General features: G+C 35.3%; 1 protein-coding gene across 10 annotated transcripts in view; it reads right to left on the reverse strand.

Annotated features, from left to right (window-relative positions):
• The window catches only part of OSBPL8 (oxysterol binding protein like 8), a 152,351-nt gene that overhangs the window by 13,487 nt on the left and 112,156 nt on the right, over positions 1–26,708 (reverse strand). For all 10 annotated transcript variants that reach the window (XM_045467086.1, XM_045467092.1, XM_045467088.1 and 7 more), the window contains 11 exons: positions 26,231–26,434; positions 23,346–23,430; positions 21,895–22,066; positions 18,198–18,435; positions 17,421–17,605; positions 13,905–13,986; positions 13,537–13,635; positions 11,259–11,355; positions 5,971–6,069; positions 3,641–3,738; positions 1,460–1,549 (listed from right to left, as the gene is read on the reverse strand). In XM_045467086.1, the coding sequence (XP_045323042.1) occupies positions 1,460–1,549; positions 3,641–3,738; positions 5,971–6,069; positions 11,259–11,355; positions 13,537–13,635; positions 13,905–13,986; positions 17,421–17,605; positions 18,198–18,435; positions 21,895–22,066; positions 23,346–23,430; positions 26,231–26,434 (1,449 nt within the window). The remainder of the gene's footprint in view (positions 1–1,459; positions 1,550–3,640; positions 3,739–5,970; positions 6,070–11,258; positions 11,356–13,536; positions 13,636–13,904; positions 13,987–17,420; positions 17,606–18,197; positions 18,436–21,894; positions 22,067–23,345; positions 23,431–26,230; positions 26,435–26,708) is intronic.

Consider the following 26,708-nt stretch of genomic DNA (forward strand, 5'->3'; position numbering starts at 1 on the left):
AAAAAAAAATTTTTTTTTAACGTTTATTTTTGAGACAGAGAGAGACAGAGCATGAACGGGGGAGGGGCAGAGAGAGAGGGAGACACAGAATCCGAAGTGGGCTCCAGGCTCTGAGCTGTCAGCACAGAGCCCGACATGGGGCTTGAACTCACGGACCGTGAGATCATGACCTGAGCCGAAGTCGGCCGCTTAACTGACTGAGCCACCCAGGCGCCCCAAGAACTATCATTATTTAAATTAGGATTATTTAGTATAGTAATATAAAAACTTTTTCCGGTACTTAATCCCACAGTTAAACACATTTCTAAAACAAATACAACTAGCACTTTTCTAAAAGCTCCAAATGTCTTGTCATTTCATAAAACCATTAAATAAGTACTTCTAGTCATTTAAAACTTTTGGTTGAACACACAAAAAAGTTCATGAGATTTCAAAAGTTTTACTTAATAAACAAATTTCCAACAATTACTTGCAAAACCTCAACAACGATTTCTGAATTGTCACAGAGGAGCACAGTATTTGCTAACAGCTACAATGAGATGCTGCTATCTACGTACTCAACATAAACCTCAAAGAACCTTTCTTAGCATTAAAAATTTGAGTACAATCCTAGAAATTTCATTTTTTTAAAAAAGATAGTTTTATCTTTTTTTCCAAATGATTTTTAGATAGAAGTAAAATTTGAAAATTACAGAGCATATGCTACAGAGCATATGCGGCCTCTTGGTTGAATCTCCAGATCCAGTTTCACTTTCTCATCACATTTCTCATCATTTTCTGATTATAATGCAGAAAACAGCATACACTCAGTGTTCACAGTGACAGTGCATCTAGGCAGTACCATTATATACCCTTTTTCATTTAAGCTCCTCTTAACAAAATTAGGTAAGTGCGAATTTAGGTCAGCAGAGAAATAAATAAAAGCTGTTGCTTCCAAATACCACTATACCCTTTCCATGTCCCTGAAAAGGAACTGTAACTCTAACTGGAAATGCCTCTTTCTTCTAGGTGAGGGGCAGGACACTGCTCCAAGAAGCAGCCAGCCCTGGAGCCAGAGTGCACAGGCTGGAACTCTTGCTCCATCACTTTGAGCAAACTGTTTAAACTCTCTGTGCCTCAGTGTCCTCCTCTGTAATACGGAAACAGTTATTACCCACTTCATACAGTTATTCAGTATCAAATGAGTCAATACGAGTAACATTTTTAAACAATGCAGTATATTCTAAATGATAAGTGTTAGCTATTTTTATTGAATTAAACTTTTGGAAAGGTAAAGTATTATTACAAGACACGAAATATTGTTGATAACAGATCAATGCCCAAATATTTGTTAAGCTGAAGCTTATAGTGAATAGTGATGTTTTTAGCAATGGAATAAGTGAACTTTTAAAATGTGATTTTTAATTTTTTTCACAGAATAAAATTCTTTTTGTTAAAGCTAAAATAGAAAAATACTTACCCAATGGCCTTCCAAAGTAGCTAGGACTTCTTTTCCCAATTTAAGTTTCCCTGATATTTGATTAACACAGTCACTACTACCTAGAAATGGCTTTTAAAAGAGAAAATGTTACAGAAAGAGTTTACTTTTATCTTATATTTACATATAATGTAGACAAAAACAAACGAAAGAAGTAAGTATATAGTTACAGTGCTACTAAAGCATGAAGGGTGAAATGCTGACTCAAATTTTAGTCAGAAACGTTCAACGAAATCGGAATTTGTTGCTGTGGAAAAAATAGGTAAAAATAAACAGACTGTGTGAAGTCCAAATAAACATGTTGAGAAAGATCACAAATGATAACTCATGCTCTCTGCTCTCTCCTGACTCAACTGAGCTGTCAATGCTACGGTATGTTTAAGCAAGAACAATTCAGTAGACTTAAGGGACTTAACTCATCTGTTAGAAGTAATAATACCCCTGCCTTCAAAACTAAACAGTAAAACAATACTTAACCAAAAATCCTCCAAAATTAAGTTATAAGGAAAACACTTTGAGTTACTATATTGCCTTACTAATGTCGCTCATCTGTGACAAAATTTTGATGTTCCAATCTAACCCTTAAAAGTATCATAAATTACTTAAAACATCTTTAGTCATGATTTTCTTTTCTTTTTTTCAACGTTTATTTATTTTTGGGACAGAGAGAGACAGAGCATGAACAGGGGAGGGGCAGAGAGAGAGGGAGACACAGAATCGGAAACAGGCTCCAGGCTCTGAGCCGTCAGCCCAGAGCCCGACGCGGGGCTCGAACTCACGGACCGCGAGATCGTGACCTGGCTGAAGTCGGACGCTTAACCGACTGTGCCACCCAGGCGCCCCTTTAGTCATGATTTTCAAATAACACTATCACCATACCAAAAAAAAAATTTGCTAAGATTAAAAAAAAAAAAAAAAACAACAAAGGGCACTCCACCAAATAATACTTAAAAGAGATACTTTTTATTAGAACAAAGTTGCTGATCAGCTAGATAGCAACATAGAAATTTAACAAATATTAAACAGTTCATAGAAATATTCTTTGAATATAATATGTTGTCCTATACCAATAGCAGCCATGGTAAAAAGGTCTTAAATTTCCCTTTCACTCAGAGGCAGAGAGAATTTTCCAAAGATGGCCATCTTCCCACTGAGAAGTGGGGTCCATATCTCTTCCCCTTGAAGTTTTTTTTTTTAATTTATTTATTTTGAGAGAGAAAGTGCAAGTGGGGGAGGGTCAGGGACAGAGAATCCCAAGCAGGCCCTGTACTGTCAGCGCAGAGCCTGACATGGGGCTCAAACTCATGAAGCGTGAGATCATGACCTGAGCCGAAGTTGGATGCTTAACCAACTGAGCCACCCAGGTGCCCCTTCCCCTTGAATCTGAGTGAGCTTATAACTCTTCAACTAATAGAAAATGGTGGAAGTGATGTAATTGGACTTCTGAGACCAGGTCATGGATGGCAATACAGCTTCCACCCTGGTCACAACAACACTTGCACTTGGAACCCTGAGCCACCAAGTAAGAAGTCTGACTACCTTGAAGCCACTATGCTGTAAGGAAGCCAAGCCAAATGGAAAGGCCACATATACTAGGTGCTCAGATCAGTAGTTCCAGTCTTTTAGTCTTCCCAGTCCAGGCACCAGACATGGAAGTGACTGAGCCTTCAGATTATTGGCCCCAGTTGCTGAGTCACTCACAACCTGCAAGGCTTCCCAGCTAAGGCCCCAAACATGATGTGGCAGAGATAAGCCATCCGCAATATGCTCTGTCCAAATTACAGAACCCCTATGGATCAGAACAAGGTTGTTTTTAAGGCTGTGAGTTTTGGAGTAAATTGTTAGGTATACAATTCTTAGTGTACACAACTACAGCTCAAGCTGATACATGCTTTGTGGTATTTTGTAATGTTTTAATTTACTGAGAAATTTCTATCCATTTACTCCATATATCTCATTTGTTATATTATACCAACAGTTTTATTAATTAAAATTAAAACAAAAAAAAATGGTTTTGTGTGGACTTGGATCTGCCAAGGCTGTCTTTTGATGAATTCTGTGTTCTTATATTTATTTTTTAATAAGGAACTAAACTGTGCTCTTTGTTCAATATTTATAGCACAGATCTTCTTTAATTGGGTGATACCTTCTATCCCTACTAACCTTTAGTTTGAATTCAAGTATTGCACTGTATCCAGTTTTTTGACACGTAATATTGACTATTCCACCAAGCTCCAGTGTCATTGTGCCATAAAGAATTCCTAAAGAAAAAAAAAACAATTTCGAAAAAAGGTTGGAGAGAGAGCAACACTGGCTAGTAACCAGCAGAACTTTATAATCTAATCTCCTTCTAGGAAAAACCAATAATTCAAGAGCATTCTGTCCCACCCAATAACAATCAGTAGCATACACATAAAGTTGTTTCTGTAGGACTTAAATACAGGATACAATTATTTACAGATTCCATTCCATTTGTAGATGGAACTATTTCAGAATTCACATTCTTACGAAAATATATTAGCAATCCCCAAATAAATACTCACAGCACTTTTGTAATCATTCATGGACATGCACAGAGTGGTGAAAAATTTGAGTTGTCCAGTGTGCAAACTGCCAGCTGAGGTTGAACAAGGTAACACTGCCTTCTGGTTTCATCTCTCATTTGGTAAACAAGTGCCTTTTTTGCAGTATATTTAAGTGCCACATTTTTCACATTTTGGTGCTTTTTGGTGGGGATTTTGTTGTTTAAAAATGACCCCCAAATGGAGTGCTAATGTACTGTATAGCATTTCTAAGTACAGAAGGCTATAATGTATCTTGTTAAAGCTTGACTCAGGCATGAGTTATAGTGCTGTTGGCTGTCAGTTCAATGTTAATGAATCAATAATATATAATAAGGCGTCTTTGAATAGAAACAAGGTTAGGCATTGATTGATTGATGAAAATGTGTCAAGAGGCTCACAGGAACCTAGCCTTGCGTTTCCCCTAGGATCAATAGTTTAGTATTCTTTAAAACAGTGTTTGTGATGACTTTATGGAACATAGCTATTACAAATAACAAAAATCAACTGTATAAATAAGACAAACATATAAAAAATTCCCTCAAAAATAGGTTCTGTGGTGAAAAGTTGAGAAAATTCATTTAACTCTGTTAAACTGTGTGTGTTCTTGTATGAAACTGTTAAAGCTGCCTTTAATATGCAAATGTACAATGTTAATTTCCAAGAGGGGACCAGACTATGCAATGTTTCTCATACTTATTTGGCTATGGAACTCCTTTTGTAAAGCAATTTGTGAGATTAATGATTTGGGGAACACATCTTAGAAAATACACAAGGGTAGAAAGCAATCATTATTTCCTATGCTCATTCACAAAGGGGTTATTATAATCTCCTTTTTCATGCCAAAAAAAAAAAAAGCCACTAGCATTGGGTATCTATATAAAATATCATTCTGTTTATTCTAAATGATATAAAATTTAAAAATATATTTCTTATCAATTCCATTCATAATTTCAGATATTTCACTTCATGTCTATTTTAAGAACCACACATGAAGCTCTAAGAGTTATCCAGCCTGAGGCCACAAGGTGGCCACTCTGTACTTCACACAAAGTAGGTCCATGTTACAGTCGATAGGAGTCAACAAGCCTAGAGTTTAGTCTCAACGTTCTTACTAAGTAGCTGATTTGGCCTTAGGCAAGATTCTTAAAACTTTCGGTTTTTGTTTCTGTGAAATGAGGCCACATTAAATAATTTCCATGTTTACATGAATCAGTCCCTAAAAAAGGATAAGTACCCAAAAAAGTTATTTTTAAAAAATGGGCTGGAAAGGAGTATACAGATAATGACCAAGCTGATGCCCTATAGTATAGTAGTGCAGGTCACAGAGATCTTGACTCTGCAACATCCTAGCTATGTGATCTCTGGCAAATTAACTTCTGTGTGCCTCATTTTCCACATCCATAAAACAGAGACAATATTATCTACTTTATAGGGCTGCTGGATGGCTGGGTACCTGGCCTGTTGTAAATGATAGTTTAGTATCTTTATTTTAGTATAATACATTAGTTTTTAAGAAATTGCCAAATGAGAATAAGAAACATTTTTAAAGTATTTAGTACACTGAGAAGCAGGAAATTAAAATTTTAATAGGGGGTGGTAGTACAAGAAAATGAAAATCACTTGTGAAGATTTTGAAATAATGGGCAGTTTCATCCATTTTAAAACCTGCACATTAGGCAAATGAAATTCGATTATTATAAATCAGCCTCTTCCAACTAGGTATGTTTTATAAAAAGTCTGATGTAGGTGAATTAATTCACCACAGAAATATTCAGCAGATGATAGCAATAATCTTCAGTACCTATAAACCAAGGACACTTTCAAATGAAAGGCTGACTCCATCAATCAGAAAACCCAACAGATTACAGCCATATACATTTACTTAAACAGGTTTAAGGAATATCTAACTCAAGCATGGGAAATACTTACCTTTACAATGAGCATACGGCATTGTCATGACATAATCTTCGCCTCTATTCAAGAAAGTTAATCGTGCTTCTCCTTCTAATATTGCGGATAATGAATTTCCTAAATTAAATATTATTTATTAAATTTAACAAAACCAATGCAACCAATTCAAAATAAAATATATTTAGGACACCCTTCATAGATCTACAGTGGAATGTCTTAAAAACGTCTCAATCTCAATGTGCCCAAATATATATTTGTTATCTTATGTCCAAAACATACATGACCCATATTCCTGGTCTTATAAAATGAGCACGTTAAAAAGGTACAGTTATGTGCTTATTATGTTATTTTATATGAGGCTCTTAAAAATCTTAGAAGTGTGGGACGTGCAATAAAACATTGCTTTATGGCATGGCTTAATGTATCTAATGTTTGAATAAAAACATTATTATTTATCTGCAAGTTACATAGGTAAGTCCCAAGCTTTAAGTACTAAAATGGACACAATACTACTATAGATAATTTAGAAAAAGAAAACATAAGCACAAACCATCAAAATGCAATTGATGATAGAATTTCATGGTATTTTCTTCTAGCTTTTCTCCCAAGTGTATTTTTCTTTTCCCCTATCATCAGTTTTATTGAGGTACAATTTACATACAATAAGTGACCCACTTTAAGTGTGTATTTTGATACTCTTGACAACTGTATACAGTCACGTAACCATCACCATCACAATCAAGATATGGAACTTTGCATCAGCCCCATAGAGTTCCCCGTTCCTCCAGCCTCAGGAAAACACTGGTCTGTTTTTTATCACTGTAGTTTTACCTATTCTAGAATTTGTATAGATGGAATCATAAAATAGTTTACAGTGTGTCTGACTTCTTTTACTTAGCAAAATGTTTCCCAGAGACATCCGTGCTGTCGTACCAACATTTCATACCATTTTAACAACATTTATTTAAATTCTCTTTAATTTCCTCACCAATGCTTTTTAGTTTTTCACTGTACAAGTCTTATACATCTATTATTTTATTCCTGAATATTTTATTTTCACATAGTATTATAATTAATGAGTTGTTTTTTAAATTTCATTCTGCAAATGTTCATTTTGAGTATACAGAAATACAATTGACTTTTTATTTTGGCCTTGTATCCAGCAACCTTACTAAACTCATTTATTAGTTCTAGTAGTGCTTGGTATACTCTTGAGAATTTTCTATATAGATTAGGTATGCATATGGTTTTTAACTTCCTCCTTTCTAATCTGTATGCTTTTTCTTTAACTTGCCTACTGCATTGGCTACAACCTCTAATAACAATTTTATAAAGAAGTAGTGAGAGTCAACATCTTTGCCTTGTTCCTGGTCTTAAGTAAAAATTATTTAGGGGCACCTGGGTGGCGCAGTCGGTTAAGCGTCTGACTTCAGCCAGGTCATGATCTCGCGGTCCGTGAGTTCGAGCCCCGCGTCAGGCTCTGGGCTGATGGCTCAGAGCCTGGAGCCTGTTTCCAATTCTGTGTTTCCCTCTCTCTCTGCCCCTCCCCCGTTCATGCTCTGTCTCTCTCTGTCCCAAAAATAAATAAACATTGAAAAAACAAATTTAAAGTAAAAATTATTTAATTTTCACCTTAAGAGTATGAAGCTGGCTATTATTTTTCACAGATACCTTTAATCTAGTCCTAGTTTGTTAAGAGATTTTATTATGAGTCGGTGTTGAAATTTGTCTAATGCTTTTTCTGCATTTATTAAAATATAGTTTTCTTTTATTCTATTAACATGAACTACACCAATTTTCAATGATATATCAACCTGTGCCTTTAAGATAAACCCACTTGATAAACTGATTATGATATGTATCATTTTAATATATCCTTTTATGTGTATACTACTCTTCATAAATACTGATTTGTTACTAATTTGGTAAGGATTTTTGCATGTACTATATATTCATGAGAGATAATCATATGTACTTTTCCTATAATATCTGGTTTTGGGATTAGGGTATGTAGACCTCATAAAATGAGCTGAGAAACATTTCCTCTTATTTTCTATAAACAGTTGTATAGAATTGGTTTTTTTTTTTGTTTTTGGTATTATTTCTTTGGTATATATTTTGGTATTATATATATTAAATTTTTTTTAATGATTTTTAATTTTTTTCTTCCAAAAAATTTTTTTAACGCTTATATATTTTTTGAGACACAGGGTGCCAGTGGGGAAGGGGAAGAGAGAAAAGGAGACACAGAATCTGAAGCAGGCTCCAGGCTTCAAGCTGTCAGCACAGAGTCTGATGCGGGACTCGAACCCATGAACCATGAGATCATGACCTGAGCCGAAGTCTGACGCTTAACTGACTGAGCCACCTAGGTGCCCCATAATGTTTATTTTTGAGACAGAGAGAGACAAAGACAGAGCATGAGCAGGCGAGGGGCAGAGAAAGACGGAGACACAGAATCCAAAGCAGGCTCCAGACTCAGAGCTGGCAGCACAGAGCCCGACGTGGGGCTCAAATTCATGAGCCGTGAGATCATGATCTGAGCCGAATTCGGATGTTCAACTGACTGAGCCACCCAGGTGCCGTGGTATAATTTCTTCTTTAAATGTTTAGAAGAACTGAAAACATCTGGAACTGGAATATATCTCTGAAGGAAGACTTTAAATTACTAATTCAATTTCTTTCCCTGATTTAAGACTATTAAAATTTTATGCCTTTTTTGGGTCAGTTTGGTAATTTTTATTTTTCAAGGGATTTGCCCAATTCATCTAAGCTGTTCTAAGGAATATTATTGTTCATAATGTTTCCTTATCATTCTTTCAGTATCTGTAGGATCAGGAGTGATTCTGCTCATTTATTCCTGATTTGTACCTTTTTTTTGATCAGTCTACAATCAACTCTTATAATTTCTGATTTTCTGTACTGTTTGTCTACATTCTACACTGACGTCTGCTCTTCATTATTTCCTTTCTTCTACTTAGTTTGAACTTAACTAGCTCTTTTTCTAATTTCATAGGGTAAGAAGTTAGATCACTGATTTAGATCTTTCTTCTTTTCTAACTTAAAGTTATAAATTCCCCTCTCAACACCACTTTTGCCGCATCTCACCAATTTTGGTATGTTGCATTTTTATTATCATTTAGTTTAAAATATCTTCTAATTTCTCTTGCAATTTCTTCTTTGGTCCATGGATTGTAGAAGTGTGTTGTTGAATTACTAAATATTTGGAGCTTAACTTGGTATCTTATTATTCATTTCTAATTCTATTTCCTTCAGGGGCGCCTGGGTGGCGTCCGACTTTGGCTCAGGTCATGATCTCACAGCTCGTGAGTTAGAGCCCCATGTCAGGCTCTGTGCTGACAGCTCGGAACCTGGATGGAGCCTGCTTCGGATTCTGTGTCTCCCTTTCTCTCTGCCCTAACCCCCTCGCATTCTGTCTCCATCTCTCTCAAAAATAAACATTAAAAAAAAATTAATTCTATTTCCTTGAGGTTGCAAAACATACTCTGTATGAATTCTTTTAAAATTTATGGAGAGTTATTTTGTCATCAAATATCATCATTACCAGTGAAAATACCATATATATACTTAAAAATAATGTGTATTCTGTCATTGTTGTAATATTTTAGAAATATCAATTAGGGTAAGGTGGTTGATAGTGTTCTTCAGGTCTTACATGTCTTTGCTTATCTTTTATCTAGTTGTCTCATGTTCTAGAATTGCCTATTTCTCCCCTTAATTCTATTTTTGCTTCATGTATTTTGAAGTTCTGTGGTTAGGCATACATTTATTATTATGGTGATGTATTAAACCTTTTATCTTTATGAAATGTTCTTACTCTGTTAATACTTTGTCTTAAAATGTATTAATATAGCCACTCAACTGTACTTAATGCTTGCATAACACACCTTTTAAATTTTCCATTAACTACAAAACGTCAAGAAAGAAACAGAAACTACATGTTAAGAGGAATACACTCTATCCAGATGTCTTTAAGTTTAGCTTCATTTAGACTAAAAAAAAAATGAATTCCTAGACCAATATAAACTATCAACTCACCTAGCAGTTTCTATACAAACAATTCAAAAACCAAATGGAAGAAGGAAGTTATCAAAAAAGTGCCCCTACAAGGCCTGAATTTTGTAAATTCTTTCAAAATATAAAGTAACAGAGAGCGCTGATATACACAAATCATAATGTAACAGAAAAAAACAAGGCTAACTGCTGAAGTAATCTCAGAAAGTGAGCGATGCACTTGGTACTCATAAAAATTTCTCAAGTGCAGAACACATGCTCATAAAAGTCATTTATGTTATAATCAGAGGAGGGGCATGGAGGGATGGGAGGTAAGCGGGGAGAGAACAACCTAAATATAGAAGAAAAAAAAATCATCTTCTAAAACAAGCAAAATGTAAAACTAGGCAAAAAAACAAAATCAAGACCCCAAACATCAAAACACATAAAGGATAGCTTAAAGAAAAATAAAGGCATATACCATATTCTTTTATCAAAAACTATTGTTAGATTTCCCTGTTATAGACCCATCTATGGTTCTCCACTCTATCAGGTAACCAGACCCTTAGTTTCTGTTGACATATTTTCCCAATCTTACAATAATTATTTTTTTCTCTCAGATTTAAAATTCTTCATTTAATTCATTGATTTTTCTCCATTTAAAAATTAATTTTAAAAAACAAAAGCAATTAAGGTTAAATACATTCTACTAGTATACAGCTTTAGCTATTTGCTTGTTTGAATTGTCATAGTTTTTAGATTAAGGTTTCCTACAGTAACCATATTTCACTATTTTCCCTTATACTAATGAAAGTTTTTATTAGTATGTTGTTTGGCCCAAGATTAATTATCATTACTGACTGACCCTGGACCAAGTATTCTAACTGTACTTGTATTCTTTCCCTCTTTATTCAAAGACTAAATAGAATGACCAACCCCTCAGATACAATGAGATAGAACAAAAACCTTCAGTGGGACTAAAAGCAAAAAAATACATTATGCACTAAAATGGCTAAGAGTGGTCATTCTATCTTTTGATAAATGGTGCTTGTGATGAATTTACATATATGTGATGAATACTTACACAAAATGAGTCTTATTTATGAATCATACTTATGAATGGGCAAAGAAAAACACTACAAAGGAAAGACCATTATCCCAGTAAAGATGATACTTAAAATGACATATAAATTCCTTTCTGAAAACAACCTAAGACATTGTCTATAGAAAAGCTCACCAGGAAATACTACCTTCCAGAAAAAAGGGGCAGACTGAGACAAGGGGAAACTCACCATAGAACTTGGACTTAGCCAGGATACTACCACTAAGGCAAAATCCATCCTTTCGGTTACTAACATAAAAGGCAGATATTGGTGGATGATGGGACACCTATTGAACACAGAAAAAAACATAAAATATAGTAACATAAGCATATTATTGTACTATTGTCAAAGTTCAAGTCTTAACTGTATACTCTAATAATTAGTACGAAGAAATGTTTGGTAAGTGGTAAAATTAAACATTGATTATAGTAACCAGCCTCCAAGATATCTCCCAAGGAAACCACCTTCTGGTATTCACACATTAGATAGGCTCCTCTTACAGTGTACCAAACCAAGTTTGTATAAAAGTGATAGTATGTCACTTCTGAAATTAAGCTATAATGCACCATCCATTTTGGTCTCTTTCTCTCTCAGATCATTAGCTCTGAGCAGCCAGCTTCCATGTTGTGAACAACTCTACAGAGAAGCCCATATGAGGGGAACTGAGTGCTCTTGTCAAAAGCCACGTGATGAGCTTGGAAGTGATATCTTTCAGCCCAGCTAAGTCTTTTTTAAAAAAATTTTTTTTTTCAATGTTTATTTATTTTTGGGACAGAGAGAGACAGAGCATGAACGGGGGAGGGGCAGAGAGAGAGGGAGACACAGAATCGGAAACAGGCTCCAGGCTCTGAGCCATCAGCCCAGAGCCCGACGCGGGGCTCGAACTCATGGACCGCGAGATCGTGACCTGGCTGAAGTCGGACGCTTAACCGACTGCGCCACCCAGGCGCCCCCCAGCCCAGCTAAGTCTTTAGATGACTGCAAAGCTGGCTGACATCTTGACTGCACACTCATGAGAGACCCTGAGCCAGAACCACCCGGCTAAGCAGCTCTCAGATTGCTAAACCTCACTGTAGGAGCTAATAAATGTTTGTTTTGAGCCATTAAATTTTGGAAGCCATTTATTTATACAGCAATGGATAACTAATACAGTGGCTATTTTTGTATAGATTACTTAATAGGCTGTAGGAAACAAAAGTTTTAACAAATGTTACTTCAGTAATCTAATATTTTCAAAATATATACACATTATGTTTTCTGAAATGAGTCAAAGCTAAAATCAAACTCTTCTCAAGCTTCTCAATTTAGCAAGGATTTACAATGAACTAAAATGCAAGGTGGCATAATCAATAATTAAAAAATTAATACACAGATAAGTGGTTTCAATTTGAAAGGTATATCAAAATTTCTAGGGAAGAGGAAGGTTTTTCAAATGAAACATAGTCTCCTCATTCTTCTTAAACTTCTCGTGAGAATTATTATAGTAAGGGGTCACTGTTATTGAGAAATAATGTCATATTCCTCAGGACCAGGGAGTAAAGGGGAGGACAGGGGAAAGATTAAGAATCATGAGTAAGATGTATATATGTCTAAATTAATGAAAGATTAAAACCAAGAAAAAAATTTTAAAGACATTTTATCTCTACCCTCAACGTGGGGCTCGAACTCACAACCCTATGGTCAAGAGTTGCATGCTTCACTGACAGAGCCAGCCAGGAGTCCCAAAATTAAGAAATATTTTTGACTGCCTACTATGTATACAACAAAAAGAGAGATTTGTAGGAAGGGCATTCCTTCGAGGAGCTGACAATTTGATTAGGGAAATAAATATTCTGTACAAAGTTAATGTAAGTGTTAAAATAACAGCTTAATGGAGATCACAAAAAAGAATACAGAAGAGAGAAATCAGTGGGAGGTGTAGTCACTTGGATCATGAAAGAGGAGTAGGTTAGGGTTGATTTAGATGGAAAATAGCTAAGAAGAAATATTGGGATGGGAGAATTAAATTTAAAAATAATGAGGCCAAAAAGTACAGTATCAGGTTACCTAGTTGTGAATGCACAGACAGGTCTAACTACTGCCAAAGGTTCAGAAAGGCATCAAATTTGAGATTAATTTAGAAAGATAAGGAACACTTTGAATGCCAGACAAACAGCTGTAAAATCTGATTTAGGAACTAGGAAACCACTGAACAATTTTGGTCACAAAGAAGACAAAACCAGTGTGGGAGGATGGCTCAGGAAACATAAAGATTTATTTTTGGTCACAGGATTCCATGACTATAATAGTAATACCTATAAGTATGGTATTTAGTCATATTCAGTACTAAATGATTAAGTGCTTACCAAATGTTCACTAATAAGAAAGGTTAATAATCAACAGTGAGTTTACTGAGTTAATATTTTTTATTAAAATATCCCAGTAACTTCTGAACCAGTTTTGTTTCTGTAACATGCACTTCTAATACCTGTTCAGCAATATAAAATGTTTTGCTGTTTGTTCTGGGATGAATCCACAAACAACGGAAAGTCTCACCAAGTATAGGATTGTAAGGTTTCTTCAGTCCCTAGGAAAAAAACATACAAGTTTCAAAATACACATCTGGAAGACTTCACCTCCTCCCAGTCAAAATGGATTTAACTCTTATCCTTATAAAATTTCACAGTAGAGACAGGAAATAAAGTGAAGTAACTTCAATCATAATATAGGTCTAAATGATTAAGTATTTTACAATTTTTCTAACTCAGAGGCCTTGAAATGCTTTTCAATAGATAAAGATAACATAAAAAATAAAGAACTCATATTAGGCTAAAGAAAGTTAAATATAAACATTACCTTTGGCTTTTTATAGAATCCTGACAAATACCATTTCACTACTTTCTTCAAACGGAAGTAAGGATTTTCTTCAAGAGCAGCCCTAAAAACACAAAATGGTATAAACAAAACTTTTACAAAATATCTCACAAATTCTCCCTCGTATTTATCAAGTAAACCAACTGAGTATATGATTGGAAAGTGTAAGTCATATTTAAAAAAATTTTTTTTTTTTTAGCATTTATTCATTTTTGAGAGACAGAGGGAGACAGAGTACAAGTGGAGGAGGGGCAGAGAGAGAAGGAGACACAGAATCCGAAGCAGGCTCCAGGCTCGGAGCTGTCAGCACAGAGCCCGACGCAGGGCTCAAACTCACAAACCGTAAGATCATGACCTGCGCCACCCAGGCGCCCCAATTATAAGTCATATTTAAAACAGATGGCAAAAACAACCATGTAAATCAGTCTGTAAGAATAACTTTTCATAATCTGGTTATTTTTCTCCCCATTTTTCCCATTGTTTGATACACTGCTCAGGTCTTTGTTCAAGTAGTTTTTACAAACTCTCCAAACCAAGGTTTTTCAAGTGGGGTTCTGGAGAGCCTTAGATATTGCCAGGGGTTCTGTGAGAAATTATCATTGAAAAAAATGAATGTATTTTGAGATTCAAGAACTGCGTGATGCCTAGTATTTGCAATGATGGGGCAATGGCCAAGCAGCCTCATCAACAATTTTGTGAGAGGTGTTCAGTTCCATATGTCAGAGAAGGATCACGTTCATTTGATTTAGTCTATTCTCAGTCACTTATTTCAATTAGAGGAGATTAAGGATAACTGGTGAATGCTGCCCTACAAGAAGGGAGGACAAGAGGTTGATATTAGCCTCTCCCATGCAAAATGCCCCCCTAGGAATAGGACTGTATATCCCTTGAGCTCCTATTACAAAACAGAGAAGTTTCAAATCACAAATATGGAAGTTTTAAGATAATTTAAGTCAATCAGCGCTATTTTTAGCCTTCAACCCTAAGTGCTACCAAATGATTTTCCAGAGTAAATAAATTCGATCATTGTAACTGATAATCAAAGAACAATTTTCATTTTAAAGAAATTTTTAGAACCATGACTCAGCTACCCCTTTACCCTTTTGCTATTGCTCTAAACTGCAAAATGTTGCAAAACATTGTAGATGTCAGAAGTGAATTCTGAGTTTTCACATGTATATGTATGCATATATAATATATATAATATACATTACAACTTCGTACATACGTATATTACAATTTAATTATTTATTATTTCCTTCAAGCATGTCTGAAGGTTCAGTGTATGATTTTTGAAGATGAAGTGTGAAATGGAAGAGACCAGGCTTAGGTTTACCGACCACTGTGCCAAGTTGAAACGCTGCTCTTAAAGGGAGTAGCAACCTTCTGTGCTCTTCCTATCTTGATTTAAATTCTCTTGCTATTCAACTTTACTTACTATTTTGTATTTGCATAGTTCAGAACGCAAAGCAACACGGAGAAGTATACATGTCTTGCTATTGTCCCATCTCTCCATATAGGCAACTTTTTTCTTTTTTTAGCTTCTTTTAATAAAGTTTTCTTTAAGCATAAAGAAGCAAATAAAAATACGCAGCCTTCCTTTTCTTAAAAAGATAAAAAAGGAAACAAACCACATATTTTTTGTACCTTGCCTTTTTCACATACACATAATCCTGGAGATCCCTCCAAATCAGGTTACAAACTTCTTCCTTATATGTAAATGCACCGTATGTTATTAACCCACCAGTCAACTGTGGCTCAATACTTGAGTTATCTAATCTTTTTCTATTACAAGCCCTACCACAACAATCTTGTATATATGTCATTTTGAATATGTAGAGATATATTTATAGGGGCTATTCCCAGAAGCAGAATTACTGGATCAAAGGACTGACTGCATCTATAATTCTGGTAAATACTGCCAGGTTCTTTTCAAAAGCACTATGCTGGTTTGTGTCACGCAGCAGTGGCAGCAGCAGCAGGAGCATACAAGTGCCTGCTGCCCCACAGAGCCTTGGCAACAGGGTGTGTAGCCAGAAAACTGCAACCTTTCAACTTAGGAAAGTGGGCATCTCTCAGGAAGATTGGTCATTCATAGGAACCTGCCTCACACTCAGAGAAATGAATTTCTACACAGAAAAAAGAACTATAATATATAAAGCAAAACTGGGGTATAAAAGCTTTTGGATTTTGGTCACTGTGATTGATAAAAAAACTATCTTTTTGTTTGAATCTGCACTTTTCATATTTTGAGTGAGATTTACACATTCAAGCACTGTTTCTATTCATCTTTGAAGTACCTGGTCATTTCCTCTACTCCTTTTTCTATTAGGTTGCTGGTCATTTTCATTAAATTTCTAAGAGCCCTTTTTATTTTAGGGAGATTAACAATTTGGGTATGCCTTAATTTGCAAAAAATTTCCCAGTTTTTCAATTATCTTTTGATTCAGCTTATGACTTTTTTGCAACGTCCACTAATGCAACTAATAGCCTAATAAAGCAACTAATAAATTTAATACAGATATTGATAAAGAATCTAAAAGCCAGGCCACAGGACCAGAACCTAGCATCTCAGAACACGCAGTGTCTTGAACAGCTGGAATGGGGGCAGCATGTGAAACCTGGAAAGGTATACATAAAGTTGATGTCTTTTACTGGTTCCCCAAGAAACCGCTGGGAAAGAGATCGGCAGCTCCTCCTCCACCTCCTTTACGCCTGCCTTCCCCAGAATTACATCCAGGATCAGCTGGCAGGAAACAAAGCAAAGATGAAAGTGGGGATTTATACTGTGAGCCAGCAACTGGCGGAGCATTCTGGTTGTGGAAAGCAGCACATCCCTCATGAGCACGCGGACAGGATAAGCACAAACAGAAGCACAAGCCCCAGGATGGGACCTGAACAAGAGCTTAGGTGACCTGGGGGAGAACAAGGAACGCTACCACCTCTCCCCATGTTAGGTCAGGAAACAGGTCAGGGAGCCTGTGAAAGCAGTACTGTCTGTCAGGTAAGGGACAGACTCCTTGTCTTCCTCACACTTGTGATCTCTCAATTCAACTGCATAAATGGAAACATTAGAGCAAAGTATTAAGTATTCTTCTTATTAAGGTCAACTGTAGAACTGGTGGAGAGAGGGACATCTCATTAGAGCCTAGTTTTGGTAATGCATAACCACTGTAATTTGCACTCTGAAAAAAAAATCTCTTAAAACCATGAAGCATCTTTCATTTTAAGAAATGAGAATCTGGGGCGCCTGGGTGGCGCAGTCGGTTAAGCGTCCGACTTCAGCCAGGTCACGGTCTCGCGGTCCGTGGGTTCGAGCCCCGCGTCAGGCTCTGGGCTGATGGCTCAGAGCCTGGAGCCTGTTTCCGATTCTGTGTCTCCCTCTCTCTCTGCCCCTCCCCCGTTCATGCTCTGTCTCTCTCTGTCCCAAAAATAAATAAACGTTGAAAAAAAAATTAAAAAAAAAAAAAAAAAAAAAAGAAATGAGAATCTACTTACTCAGATAAGAAATCTGCATGATAGTAATAATCTGAAAGTTTATCCAGGAAAGAACGAGGTTCCAAAATAAATGTCGGCAGAACCACCCTGGACAGGTCCATGCCAGGACGGACTTGTTTCAACAGTGTCCAGATAAGGCTTTTGTTTTCTTCAGACACAGTTTCTGTTTGAGAAGCCTCACCTGCCTTTAGCAATTGACAAAAAAATACTCAAATATCATATTTATCTCAGACACATTAGATATGTAAAAAAACAGCTGATGTTGAAATATGCATACTCTGTAAGACTATCCCAAGCATTCTTAAAATGGGAAATAACTCATTAGGTAATAAGTCTATAGCTATAAAACTTAGGTAAAAAGAGTAGTTGTTAAGAGACATCAAAATGAAGGATATACACAAAGAATTCATTACAAAAAATATTACATGCAATTATTTTATACCATATTCACTTCTAAGAATTAGCAATACCAGGAACATTACAAACTCATGTGTCCTTGCAATTCACATTGTACCTGGCGTACTATCCTATTTCAAAAACAAACCTGAAGAAAATGTAAACTTTAAATTTAATAGAATTTATTGGTACTCATGTGAGTACACGTTATTTATAAATCCTGAGATATTTCACGTGTATGCAATTTTTAAAATAAAATAGGTATCATCTAAATGTTCTCTTTTAGAAAAATAAGCAATAGGTCAAAGAAACGTCTTCAATTTCAGCTGAAAATTTCCAAGGATCAGAAAACCAATATCCCTGAAAATCATAGACTTTTACCTCTCCTAGTTCTTCATGGCTCTGTTCAGTGTAGGTAGTCTCCTTTAAAGGCTCCACGGGCTCAGGTTCGATGTAAGAGTCATCTTGCCTTTCGGATGTATCTGTGTCACTTTCTTCACTTTTCCCCATCACCTCATTGTCAGACTCATCATGTTCTTGATCATTTTCTTTATCAGATTTATCAGAATACATATCTTGGTCCTTAAAATGCTGCCGTTCAATTTCACTATCATTTAACCTTGAAGGTAAGAAATATTAAGAGAAAGAATAAAAGAGACAAAGAATATTTAATTTATAAATCAGAATGATATGAACATTTATTCAGAATTTGAGTGTCAGGCACTGTTCTGTGTTTTAGATAATTTTACTCAGTTAACACTCAAAAATAATCCTATGAGATAAGTAATATTATTATTCTCACTTTACAGATTAATAAATAAAAGCACAGAGAAATTAAATAACCTGGGAAATATTACAAAAGAACATTCTGAACTCTGCCTCTTTACCATTTAGGGCAAAAAGCTTCCAACAGTAAAGTTTTGGACTTTGCCTTGCTAGATTTTTTTCTTGGTTTTATAAACATCATCACTTGAATCAACCTGTCACTTCTGGCCTAAAGAAAAACTTCCAGGGGCGCCTGGGTGGCTCAGTCGGTTAAGCGTCCGACTTCGGCTCAGGTCACGATCTCACTGTCCATGAGTTCGAGCCCCGCGTCGGGCTCTGTGCTGACAGCTCAGAGCCTGGAGCGTGTTTCGGATTCTGTGTCTCCCTCTCTCTCTGACCCTTCCCCGTTCATGCTCTGTCTCTCCCTGTCTCAAAAATAAATAAAAAAAAAAAAAAAAAAACGTTAAAACAAAAAAAAAATTAAAAAAAAAAAAAAAAAAAGAAAAACTTCCAAGTCAAGATTATTATCAGATTCTCAAGTGAACTCAAATGAATTATGACTTTCCCTCTGTAAAGGTCTCTCCAAAGTCACTTGAAGTGAGTGAAAATGTAAAAGATAAGTAATTATATCTCTTTAATACTTGACTCACAGGTTTAATCTTGAGAAAAAAAAATCCAAGGAGAACTAGAAATGGATATTTCAGTTTATGGAAATAAACCTATAGCCTAAACAGATTAAGATGCTACCCTCACCCTACTCATACAGTGATTAGGGTTAATAATCTGTACAAAATAGAACTTATAAAAAAACTCATTTCCAGCTTCAAAAAATTAAAAAAACTTTTTTCCAAAATCTTCATTTGGATTCTAACCAAAGAATTTCTAATAGAAATTCATTCTTATGGTAATTATTTTCTTTCTTTCCCTTTATAATCATGTTTTTTTTAAGTTTCTTTATGTATTTTGAGAGAAAACAAGCATGCGTGTGAGGGAGGGGGAGAGAAACAGGGAGAGAGAATCCCAAGTAGGTTCCTCGCTGTCAGCACAGATCCCAATGCAGGGATCGATCTCACAAACCGGGAGATCATGAACTGAGCCAGTTAAGAGTCAGATGCTTAACCCACTGAGCCATCCAGGCACCCCTATAATCATATATTTTAAAATAGCAGTCTAAAATTGCTGTCTCTGCTTTCTTATCACCTATTCACTCTTTAATCTCTCACGATCTGGTTTTCACTCCCCTAAATCCACTGAGTCTGTTCCTTTAAAGGTAACTAATGACAGCTTAGTTGACAAATCCAGTGGCCTTGTATAATCTTCACCTTCTGTGACTTCTCTGCATTACAGGATTGTGACAATTATTTTTCTTAAAATGGTATTAGTGCCTCAGTTCCATGTAACTGTGGTTTGACTTTTTGAGCTCTCTGATCTTTTTTACTTCCTTCCATCTATAAGATATTTTAATCTTCCTTGACCCTCTTTTATTTTCTCTGTCCTCTCTCCCCTTTGGCAGGCTTGCCAGTTTCAAGCCTTCACCATCATTTGTTTGATTTTCAAACCCATGCATGCAGAAATAAGCTTCAGACCTATGTTTTTAAATGCTTGGCTGATATCACTTATATGTCCTGGGGCCAATGCATCCTCAACATGTGCAATTATTTAACATATTATCATCTCCCAACATGGTTCTTTATTTTACTATCATCTTATCGGTCACTGAGATTTAAAACTTGTAATCTTCTTTAATTTTACCCACTCCCTGTCCCTTACATCTAGGCAGACTATGTATCTCAAAGGTAGGCCTCCACTTACCTGGTCTCTGCATCTCTTAGCTCATGTTTTGTCATACGGCCAAATGAAAATGTTGCTATGTTGACTACCTTTGTAAAAATCTGTTATATTGATCTTCCCTCTGATTCCCTAGCTGAATGTTATCTTTCCAACTTCTAAATTCTCCTGATCCTGTATTACCCTACAGCATCTCTCCTTTGGTTGTTTGTGTCATTCTTATCTTCCTATCATTTATAGTTGCCTGGCATTTTATAGGTTTTAAACAAAATAAAACATCTCTCCAGGATCAGAAAGCTAGTATGCTGTTGCACTGGATTCAAATTTAGGATCATATCTGATACATCTCCCTATTTATAATGCAGTGAATAATACAGCAAAGTGTATGTCTCATATACAAAAGAGGCTCAAAAATTTAAATGAATAAATATGTGCAGATGAATTTTTAAGATTCCAAAATAAGAGCATTTAAAAATTATCTGGTATTCAATAAAAACAATGGACTATTTACAGCTGAAGAGCTTCAAGGGAAAAATCTTGGGAAGGGGCACCAACAAACACCCATTCCTAACTTTGAGGAAAGTAACCTCAGTGCTGTTGGGAATAAGTAGCTTCAGAGCAGAGGCTGAATACTGGGGCAAGGAAGGAGAAGTCTAAGTTTCCCTCCAAAGCAACAAAAGAGATTTGAACCTCAACTAAGGTACTTGTTTGTTTCCCCAGGGAAATATTTTTTTTTAGTATTAACTACAACGAATGTTTCAGGGTATAAAACCACAAATAGGATACAGTTCCAACTTGAAACACCTGTGGTATAACAGGAGCATTCCACAAATACCAAGCAGAGCAAGTCAAGTGCCATTACCAAAAAAATTAAAAAGTGCTACAAAACAGTAATAGAAGAACAGATTATATCTCATTATTGTGAAGCAAGAAACGCTTTGCATTTGATGTAATATTTGAGATTGGTCTTGAAGAATGGGATTATGAAAGGAAAAAAGAGCAAGGAGGACTAGAAAACATTTTTTTTTTTAATTTTTTTTTTTTTAACGTTTATTTATTTTTGAGACAGAGAGAGACAGAGCATGAACAGGGGAGGGGCAGAGAGAGAGGGAGACACAGAATCGGAAGCAGGCTCCAGGCTCTGAGCCGTCAGCCCAGAGCCCGATGCGGGGCTCGAACTCACGGACTGCAAGATCGTGACCTGAGCCGAAGTCGGACGCTTAACCGACTGAGCCACCCAGGCGCCCCTAGAAAACATTCTTAATGGAGGGAACACCATGTATAAAGAAAAGTATGTATTTGGGAAAGAACAACTACTTCACATTAGCTGAAATAAAGGAAATAACTTTCTATACCTTATTACAGCAAATAAGCAAATGGTAAATCAGGCCTCAGACCATATAATGGGAAGAAAACAGCCACGTTCAATTCTAGATACACCACAAAAATTCTAGGCCTGCCACTAACCTAGTGAATAACATCGTCCCTTCTAAAAATCACCAAATTAGTGGCAATAGCTACTTACTGAAAGTTGTCACCACTGTGGAGATTGTTAGCACGTAATAAGCCATACAAAGTCACATGTGTGCTCTCTGATGAAATGCTCAGGTCATGTTCCTTTCCTTCTCTGATCATTGTACGTTTAAGAAGACTAGAACATTTCAAGGCCAACTCCAAAGCATCCATCCAGCACCTTCCTAGAAGAACACAGATTCATAAGCAATATAGTTCAAGAAACTATAAAAACAAGGATCCATCTTAATTTAATACTGTTAACCTTTAAGCATACTATTATTTCTTTGAGAAACACTCACTGGAAAAGTTCATGTGAATATAAAATCTTGCAAGGATTTTTTAATGCAGTTTTTCAGTTTAGCAAGTGCTTTTCACAGACCAAGCATCTAAAAACCACTGGTAAATGAACAGTATATAGAACACATTAGAAAGTACACCTAATCTAAAATAAATACACTTTACTTCTAAAATCTTAGAACATTAACAGGTAGTATAATTCGTAGCTACCAACGAAGGTACAGAAAATACACTAAAGGGGTTATGCTTCTACTATAAACAACCTTATCAAATTAATATTTTGTTTCTGATAAAAGGTCTAACCTCAGGTTTACTACCATCCACTTTACTTATAGGTACGAAAATCTGAAGTCATGGAAATAAATGCCTGTACAATATTGTCATTAACTACCGCATTATTAGAAACACTAATAACTTTATTTTTAAATTAAAATTTAGAACTGTATTAGCAAAATAAAAAAGTTAGTTGCTCTTAAAATGTATATATATATTTCCATATCTGTTGGAAACATCAGCCAAGTAAAACGCTTTTCATAACATAAGCTTGTGCCTATTATATTTTAAAAATAATCATCAGGTAAAAGTAAACTCTAAAAGGTTACAAGATTCCCTATGTTAAGTTAGTCTAAACTATAAAACATAAAAGTGAGGAAGAAATCCATTATCAATTATTAAGGTTTTAAAGTTAGTGTGGCTTTCCCATTAAATAAGTTTTACCCTCTCCATATTGCTTCAAGAATTAAATATTAAGTTACTAACTGCAAAAAAATTTGTATTTGAATCTTCTATATAAAAAAACTCAAAACAGTATATACGTGTATAAATGTTAATTTTTAACAACAAAATACAAATAATATTAAATGTACCTCTAAAAGTACAAAACCTAGTGAGTTACCACAAAGAACACTAACGAAAGTAAAAAGAGTGTTAACATATCAATGGAGGATGAAGAAGAAAACTTTCGCTAATTCATCACTCAATTATACAGTGCTTCCTATCAGATTTTTGTCTACAAAGTTAATGTTTTTAGTATTATAAGCAATTTATAATTACAATATGTCTGCTCCAGTACCATACTAAAGAGATTTTCCCCAAAGGAAAATACACAGTGGCATATAAAATAAACCCTTAAAAAAAATCAAATCCATCAAAATCTGTATTTACCATCTGACTCTGAAGTAGCTCGGATGATCAAGTAACTGCTAGGTAAGGGTTGAGTTATAGATCCAACTGCTTCGCCTTTGGGGCCCTGAAAAGCAAAGCAAAGCAAAGAAAAGCAAAGCAAAGGTATACAGTTCATATTATGAAATCTCAACTTCATATTATCCACTATTACCTATAATATTCTAAAAGCAAACAAGCTTTAATTTTATGCTTAAAAAATATTAGGTAAAGTTTTAAGAAAGTAAGTATTAAGGAAAGTTTTCCCCCTCCAACAAGTATACATCTTTAATAGAAAGTTGAACAACTTAGAGCTATCATTAAACATGATCTCTATTTATGGTTCACATAGTAAAGAAAAACCTGCAACTTATTATACTAGACCAAAGTTTAACTTAACAGAGAATTTCCATCCAAAAGATACTAAGTAACATTAAATTTCTAGAGGCCTAAAAAAAAGCTGGAAATAAAATTTATAATAAAAAGAGAAATGAATTTTGAATAGGTCTAGGGGAAAAAAAATCTCTTTTACAACCATTGATATACTTGTTATAAAATACTTGTTATGAAATACTAACTAAAAAAGTTAATTTTATTTTTCCAGAAATAAAATGGAATTTTTTCTTTGTTGTTGTTGGCGAGGGTGATTTGTTTTAGAAGTATACAACACCAAGAACCCTAAATAATTAGTATCACCAAGGCTAATCTTAGGTGAACGCAGTTATTCTTTGGGAAGGAAATCTGAGGATGAACTCACAGTATAATTTTGATAGTAAAGCATAATTTTAAGTTGTAAGATCAAAGAATAAAATGAATTTGAGAAGCATAAACATAAAGAAGGTAAAGATTCAAAATGAAAAAGTAGAAAAAGTCAATATAATTTTAACTAATACTGTAATATCCCTTGGGTATTTTCAAATAGCTTTCTAATTTATGGGCCAGTTCCTAGAACCATCACAGAGTAGGATCTAGTCACACTGCTTAGGTTTCAAGCTTGGTTCCATGCTAGAAAAATTTCTTAGGTAAACTCTTTAGGCCTTAATCTCTTTACCTAGGTAACAGGGAGAAATTATAACCTCCTTAAAGGTATGAGAATTAAAAAAGAGTCCATATAAAATGTTCGAGTCCCTAATACAAAGTAAAAACTCACAAATATTACTTTTACTTAATCACAGATACTGACTTTGAAGGTGTTTAAACAATATCCTGAGCATATTTTGCTTGTGGAAAATATTCTGATGATTGTCTAATTGTACAAATTTTCCTCCCACCAGTATTGGGAATTCAATAAATTTGACATTAAAAATTTTTAATAATTTAAAAATTCATTAAAATTCTGGGGCACCTGGGAGGCCCAGCTGGTTGAGCATTCGACCTTGGCTCAGGTCATGATCTCACGGTTTGTGGGTTTAAGCCCTGCATTAGGCTCTCTCTGCTGTCACCAGAGAACCTGCTTCAAATCCTCTGTCCCCTTCCCCAGTTACATGCTCTCAAAAATAAATAAAACATTCAAAAAAAAAATAAAAATTCATTATAATCCTTACAATTCCTAAGAATAGTAGTAAAGAATACTGTACATAAAAGGTTTTGAAAGTGTTTTTTTTTTTTTTTCTTACTTGAGAATCACATGATATATAGTTAACAGAGGTTCTATGGGTTAAATTCTTTCCCTATGGGAAGTACCTAATTCCAGAATGAAACTAACTCTCTAATCCTAAATTTATTCCTGGTATGACTACAGACTAGTGAAATAAAGGTTAAAAGTCCAAGTTTTTAAGAGGTGTATGTATACTGCCTAATTAAGCAACACTAAAAAAAAAAAAAAAAATTAAGCTGAAGCTATTTTAACTCTATATCTCAATTAGGTGGTTTTCCTTAAGGGAGAACATCTAAACCCTTTATTCATGTATAACTGATCTTCTTAGAAACTGAAACAATTATTGCTTTGTAAGAATTTAACTAAATTCATTATTTCAGTTAGCGTATATGGAATGTCTAATGTTTGTAGAATCCCTCGGTAGTTAATCAAATAAGGCGTTTCTATTTTCCTGATTAAGTTTCTGCTTTTATAACACAGGAGTGATCACAGTTATGCTTTTTAGTTTTATTATTTTTTAAATATTTTTATTTATTTTTGAGAGAGCATGAGTGGGGCAGGGGCAGAGAGAAAGCAAGACACAGAATCTGAAGCAGGCTCTAGGTTCTGAGCAGAGAACCTAGCAGGCTCTAGGTTCTGAGCACAGGATCTGCACAGATCCTGACGTGGGGCTTGAATCCACAAACTGTGAGATCATGAACTGAGTCGAAGTTGGACACCTAACCAATTGAGCCACCCAGGTGCTCTGGTAATTGGAAATTTTTAAAAACACACTACAAACTGAATCCCCATGGATAAGAGTTTATAAGGTACAGAGTAAATTTGGGAGACATTTTCCTCAAAAAATTTTAAGTCAGATCTTTTTATAGTTTTTTTTAATGCTTATTTATTTTTGAAAGAAAGACAGCTTGCTCACATGCAAGCGGGGAAGGGGCAGAGAGACAGGGAGACACAAAATCTGAAGCAGGCTCCAGGTTCTGAGCTGTCAGCACAAAGCCCCATGTGTGGCTCAAACTCACAAACCATGAGATCATGCCCTAGCTGAAGTCAGACACTTAACTGACTGAGTCACCCAGGTGGCTTAAGATCCCTTAAGTTAGATCTTAACGGTAAACAAAGCCTTTTGGTACACAATTCATTGTGGGTAGAGAAAAAAGAGGAATAATGCACTTGAAAACAAGCAAATTTAGAAGTGCTTGCAGAGGTTAACAATCATTAGGTTAATTAATTTATCTCTGTTCTACTCACAGATTGTCATCTTTACCTTTCACCTATATAACAGAGTGCTTACCTTCACTGCCCAAATAGACTGCTCCAAAGGATGAAAAAGTTTGAAACAAAAGCCGTCCTTTTTTGATGGACGCTCAATGATTTCACAGGCATTCAGAAGGACTGTTCCTACCCACTGACCATTTTTCTGGGTTTTATAAATCAGTAGCACCCCAGGTTTCAAAACACACCACAACTTGGTCCAACTCTTTAAAGTACCACGAATCTACAGAAAGATAAGTTAATTTAGGAAATAAAGCTGTTTTTATCTTTTTTGCTCCACAAGATACAAATTCAGTAATGGCAAATATCTAAAATTTCTACAACATATACACTTAAGATTCAATAGATTTTTTTTTAAGCTACTAGATGTCAAGGACTGCACAGAAAGACAAAAAGCATGGCTCCTGCTTCTGAAGAACTTAAAGTCTACCTAGAGGCTAGGTCAACAGTTTCAAAGTAATGTGCCAAGTAGAATAGAATGCTTTTCCTAACCCTCC

The sequence above is a fragment of the Leopardus geoffroyi genome, chromosome B4, assembly GCF_018350155.1.
Source record: "Leopardus geoffroyi isolate Oge1 chromosome B4, O.geoffroyi_Oge1_pat1.0, whole genome shotgun sequence".
Lineage (NCBI taxonomy): Eukaryota > Metazoa > Chordata > Mammalia > Carnivora > Felidae > Leopardus > Leopardus geoffroyi.